Source organism: Gracilinanus agilis, unplaced genomic scaffold (assembly GCF_016433145.1).
Source record: "Gracilinanus agilis isolate LMUSP501 unplaced genomic scaffold, AgileGrace unplaced_scaffold18916, whole genome shotgun sequence".
Lineage (NCBI taxonomy): Eukaryota > Metazoa > Chordata > Mammalia > Didelphimorphia > Didelphidae > Gracilinanus > Gracilinanus agilis.
In genome coordinates this window covers 1-5421 of record NW_025350156.1, presented here as the reverse complement: position 1 = coordinate 5421, position 5421 = coordinate 1, and the positions used below count along the sequence as shown (strand labels likewise).

Sequence of the window (5421 nt, the reverse complement as noted above, 5' to 3'; positions counted from 1 at the left end):
CCCCCCCCAGCTCTGCCCCTTCTCTCCCCACTTTCCTCCCAGCCCGGCCTCGTCTATTCGGGCCTTCAGCCCCGGTCATGAAGCTGAAGCTGAAGAACGTCTTTCTCGTCTACTTCTTAGTGTCCCTGAGCGGCCTCCTCTACGCGCTCCTGCAGCTTGGTGAGGAGGGGGCTCGGGAATTGGGGTTCCGTGGGCTCCTGGCCTCCCCCTCCTGGTGGCCTGCGGGACCAGCCTTTCCGCTTCCATGAGGCCCAGGGCGGACCCCTGGTAGTCCACGTTGTTCGATCTCCGTTTCCAGGCTCCTGCAGACCTGAGCCCTTTAGCGCTCCCGGAGGGAGAATGAGGCCAATCTCGCTGAAGGAGCTGCCTGGGCCTGGGGTATGTGGGTCACAGAGGCAGCCTTCTGGTATGAGGTGCTGGCTGCCTCCCTTGGAGGCCCTTGTGTTCTGCCCCCTCATTTTACAGATGGGGAAACTGATAACTAGAGAGGTTAAGAGGCTGCCCAGGTAGGAAGATAGTGATTGAAAGTGGACAGACTCCTTCTTTCTGGAAGGTCTGGGTTCTCTTCTCTGCCCTACCTATTGTTCCTCCCTTTCTCCAATCCAGGCCAGCCTTGTGACTGCTCCCCACACCTTCGGGCAGCAGCAGAACACTTACGCAGGAAAGACCTTAAGATCTCCCAGTTGCAAGCTGAGCTTGGCCGGCCACCTCCTGCCCCCGCCCAGCCCCCGGAACCCGAGGCTTTGCCCACCATCTATGTGGTGACTCCTACCTATGCCAGGTACCTGCTCTGTCTGGCAGCTGGAAAACATGTGCCGTGTAGTCAGGGACAGGCAGTGGGACCAGGGCCGACCAAAGGCCTCACATCCAACCCTGAGAAGAGTAAGATCAAAGATCAGCTGGAGAAGCCCAGAATGGGCACTGAGAAGCTGGTTCGGAGTGAGGCTGAAGAGAGGGCGAGTGTGAGAAGCTGTCAGTAAGATGGCCTCATAGAATCCCTGTATGCCCTCCCTGGGGTCCAGCTGAACTCAGACAGGGAACCAAGAGGTCTTTGCAGGTTTTAGTGTTTCTGCACACACGGCTCATTTTGTTCTAGCCGTAACCTTGTGAAGTAGGTACTACAGCTCTCCTTTCCCAGCCAAGGAAACAAGTTGAAAGGTTACAGGACTTGCCCAGGTCACATTGGTAGCAAACATCCAAGGTATGGGTCATATGGAATCCTAAGTATAGGCTTCTGCAGACTCTGAGAGCATTGTAGAGCATTCTGTGTTTGGAGGCTATATCTAGGGTCAGCCATGGAGGGGTGGTGGCCCATTTCAGTTCTCTCTCCTCCCTTTAGCCTTGATCTTTCTTCCCTTCTCAGGCTGGTACAGAAGGCTGAGCTGATCCGCTTGTCACAGACCCTGTCCTTGGTACCCAGACTACACTGGGTGCTGGTGGAGGATGCTGAGGCCCCTACTCCACTGGTGTCAGGGCTCTTGGCAGCCTCTGGCCTCAGATTCACTCACCTGGTAGCCCTCACACCTAAAAGCCAGCGGCTTAGAGAAGGGGAGCCAGGCTGGGTCCGGCCCCGGGGTGTGGAGCAGCGAAATCGAGCCTTGGCCTGGCTCCGAGGAAAAGAGACTGCAGCTGGTGGGGAAAGGGAGCCGCCCCCTGTAGGGGCTCGTGGGGTCGTGTACTTTGCTGATGATGACAACACCTATAGCCGGGAACTCTTTGAGGAGGTGAGATGGAGGTGGGAGACAGAGAAGCCATTTGTATTGAGTGTGTGCCACATGTGGGGGTGAGGCTGCTTGTGGAAGAAGAGGTGCCTTTGAGGAGGGTGGGTTTTGTGTATTGCTTCAGAACCTGTTCCTGCCTTGGTAACGCTCCATCTTAATCTGTTTTATCCTCAAGATGAGAGGAACCAGAGGTGTTTCAGTGTGGCCGGTGGGGCTGGTCGGTGGCCTCCGGTTCGAGGGACCCCAAGTGCAGGGGGGCCAGGTGGTGGGCTTTCACACAGCCTGGGAGCCTGACCGGCCCTTCCCTCTGGACATGGCTGGCTTCGCTATATCACTATCTCTTCTTCTGTCTCGGCCTGGGGCCCAGTTTGACCCCACAGCCCCCCGGGGCCACCTGGAGAGCAGTCTCCTCAGCCATCTCATCGACCCCAAGGATCTGGAACCCCGGGCTTCCAACTGCACTCGGGTAAAGGGTCGGGAACCGAAGGGGGAAGGGTTGTGGGTAGAATTAGAAAAGAAATAGTTTCTCGGGTAGAAACCTGCAGTCATTTGTCATCAAAGCCTCTTGGCATAGTGGGCTTACTAGCTGAACATTTTAAAATAAGAATTCATAATATTTAGAACTTTAGAATCCTGCCATCACAGGTCAGGCGGAGGGTCTGGCCATCGAAGAGGAGAGGCATGGAAAATGGCAACCCTAGGATTCAACAGGGGAGAGAACAGGTCTTGTGAAAGTAGACAGTTAGTACCCCAAAGGAAATCTGCCCTTTTGGTTAGGAGGCCAAGGAAGAGAGTGCCTCACGTAGACTGGATTGAAGTGTTGTCCTGGCCCCTGCACTCCCTTCTCCTCCCCTCCCCAGATCGTCCTTAAGGGCCTCTATAAGCTCCAGGTAGGCTGTTGTGACTGGCGCCGTCTCTGACTAGGGTGGGCCAATTGCAGGTGCTGGTGTGGCACACAAGAACTGAGAAGCCCAAGATGAAACAGGAAGAGCAGCTGCAGAGACAGGGACGGGGCTCAGACCCTGGCATCGAAGTGTGACCAGGGCTGCCGCTGACCTCACATGATGATGAGACTCCCTGGGATGTAGGTATGCTTCGAAGAGTTGGCTCTCTCATCTTCCAAGGACCTTCCAGAGCCAGGGCCTACCCCCATAGGTCTGGTAGCCCCACACAGTGACTATTCCCAGGGCTCCTCCCTCCCCCCACTTTGTTGCCAGGAAGAGCTTGCCAAAGAGGACAAGAGGACAAGTGGACAGTGGTCATGTGCCAGCTCAGCCCCTGGGTGGGGAAGACATCCAAGGACAGATGGACTCAGCTGGAAGAACAGGGACATTTGCCCCATGAGCGGTGCTGTTTAGTTTCTCAGTGGGCATGGGCATGCATTTCAGGGCCTGATCAGAAGGGGGCTGATGGGTCCCTCCCCACAGTGAGCATGTTCCCCCATTCCTACCTCCAGAATAAAGTATGTCAATCGTGACTTTTCCCCGCCCTTCACTCAGTGTCGCTCACCTCCCCACTGCTCCTCTCATGCTTTCCCCCTCTACCGCCAACACCCAAGAGACACAGGGCCTGAATTCATTTTGAGTCAGGTCAGGGCTCAGTTTGGTATTAGGGCCCTACTGAGCCAGGAAAAGACACGGGAGAGAAAGCCCTGCTTGCCTTTGTGAGAGAGCAGAGTTCTTTCCCTTCTCAAAAAAGAAAGAAAGAAAGGTAGGCAGGAAGGAAAGCTTCAGGTGTCTGAGGTTTATTGGTTTTGTCCTCATGAAGATTTTGGCCATTTCTCCCTAAGTGACTGGCCAGGCTCTCTTCCCCTTCCCTATCCTTAGTACCTCCTTCTGGTCCCCCCAGGAATGGGCCCTCTCCTCTTCTACCTGTGTCAGGGGTGGGGGCTTTGAAGTGGATGCTGGGTTTCTTAGACTATCTTTAGCTACTTCTGGGTAACTCCCCTGTTTTCTGGCTGTCACCCCTAATCTAGTTCCCCTCCTTTCTTCCCTCACTTTCCCCAAGACTCTGCTGTTGCCCCTTATTCCTTCCCCTCTGGAGCAATGTGGCTCAGCATGGGCACTGCAGGGGGAAGCCTCTCCTCCTTTTGGCCTCCCCTTTCCCCCCTTCCCTTCTGCAGGGTGCTAGGCTTCTGGTGGGACCTCCTCAGCTGGGGCCTCTGGTGGAACCTCCTCCGGCACAGGTCTCTGAGCACAGAGTCCCTGATGGAAAGCACTTTTCAGCGTCTCTCTGAACCCCCCTGGGAACAGATAGCCTTGGGTCTCGCCCTCCCCGTCTATGGCTCCCCCCAGGCCCTCTAAAGCCGTCTGCAGGTAGCGAAGTCCCAGGAGCACCAACACCTGCGAGGGGCAAAGGGAGAGAAGTCAGGCTCGAGTTTGCTATGCCTCAGAGGCTCGAGGGCTGAACACAGCTTGTGCCAAGAGGGCCAGGGGCTCTCCAGCCTCTGCCCCAGATAGTGAGGTTTCTTAAACCCCAAGAGTTGGCAGCCCTCAGACTGATCTGCCCAGCTCTCTGGAAAAGGGATTTTGCTCACCTGCAGGACCAAGGTGACGCCCAGCACAGTGCCCAGGGTGCTGGCTAGCCCCCAAAGGTGCCTCAGCAGCACTCCGTGGCAGCCCTGTTCCCAGAGGTTGAGGCTGCGCTGCCGAGGGTCGGAGAGCGGATAGGCCTGGGGGTTGGAGAGCTGGTTCTGCAGGCAGGGCCGAGGGGCGTTGGGATTACAGCAGGAGAAAGGGACCCCGTCGATTAAATAGAGTCCTTCCACATTGCTCTGGAGCTGGCTGCCAAAGAAGAGGAGGGGCTTTCTGCCTAGGGACCCCCAAAGGCTGGTTCTCGGGAAGATCAAGCCTTTGTCGGGGAGGAAGGGAGAAGGCCTGGGGCAAAGCGGGTGGGAGACAGAGGGGCAGGGCTGCGGGACCAAAGAGAAGGCCTAGAAGCCGATGATCACTTACTCAATGATGTCCTGGTTATTGGGGTCCAGATATCGGTTACTGATCCACTGAACAGTGAACCAGTCCTTGTAGCTGTGCCGCCCGCAGCAGTGGTGCCCCAGCTGGAGCTCGTCCATCAACCGCTTAGCATTGCAGTGCCCTGGCACCTCTGTATCCTTGTAGTGAGCCAAGGCTGCCCCTAGACCGTCCTCCAGGGCAGCGTCCAGGCCCCTGGGCAATGCCAGGGCCAGACCTACGGCCAGTACCAGGAGACCCCCACCCCCAACTGTCCCAACCACCAGGAGTGGTCCCAGCACCCCTCGCCAAGGGGGGTATCGGGCCGCATCCAAGGATGCCCTGGTGGCTCCAGCCCCCACCACCCCCATGCCTAGGGCAGCTGCCCCTGCCGCCAAAGCTGTCTTGGGGAGGGCTGGAAAGGAGCAGGAGGGGTCCAGGAAAGGACTTAGCTGCCACAGCTGTACGAGGAGGTAGCCACTAGAGATTAGGGTGAGGCCACCAGCCAGTGCCAGCAACCAGGAGAAGAGCCAGAGCCCCTGGGCCAGGCGGATCCGGGCCTGGAGGGGCAGGGAAAGGGGCAGAATGGCAGCCATCTCCCATCTCTGCCCTGGGGGAGTGTGGAGGGGCCTGCCTGGGGACCAGGGCAGGGCCAAGGCCGCTGAGTCAGCCTGGCTTGGCTCAGCGCTGGGTTAATGCCAACCTGACCCCAATACCCCAGGGAACCACCCCCGGGCCCTAATAACTTTTGG

At 57.5% G+C, this 5421-nt stretch overlaps 2 protein-coding genes across 2 annotated transcripts; one reads left to right on the top strand and one right to left on the bottom strand.

The window, feature by feature from the left end:
- The first annotated feature begins 52 nt into the window (after positions 1-52).
- On the top strand, positions 53-3198 carry LOC123254274 (galactosylgalactosylxylosylprotein 3-beta-glucuronosyltransferase 3). Its single transcript, XM_044683320.1, has 5 exons — positions 53-159; positions 607-781; positions 1364-1724; positions 1897-2187; positions 2662-3198. The coding sequence occupies exons 1-5, from the start codon at positions 78-80 to the stop codon at positions 2758-2760; spliced, it is 1008 nt and encodes a 335-aa protein (XP_044539255.1). The 5' UTR covers positions 53-77; the 3' UTR covers positions 2761-3198.
- A 251-nt stretch (positions 3199-3449) lies between these two features.
- LOC123254275 (rod outer segment membrane protein 1-like) lies at positions 3450-5388 on the bottom strand. The gene is made up of 3 exons (XM_044683321.1): positions 4676-5388; positions 4258-4504; positions 3450-4063 (listed from the first exon to the last, which is right to left on the bottom strand). The coding sequence occupies exons 1-3, from the start codon at positions 5263-5265 to the stop codon at positions 3848-3850; spliced, it is 1053 nt and encodes a 350-aa protein (XP_044539256.1). The 5' UTR covers positions 5266-5388; the 3' UTR covers positions 3450-3847.
- Positions 5389-5421: the final 33 nt, after the last annotated feature.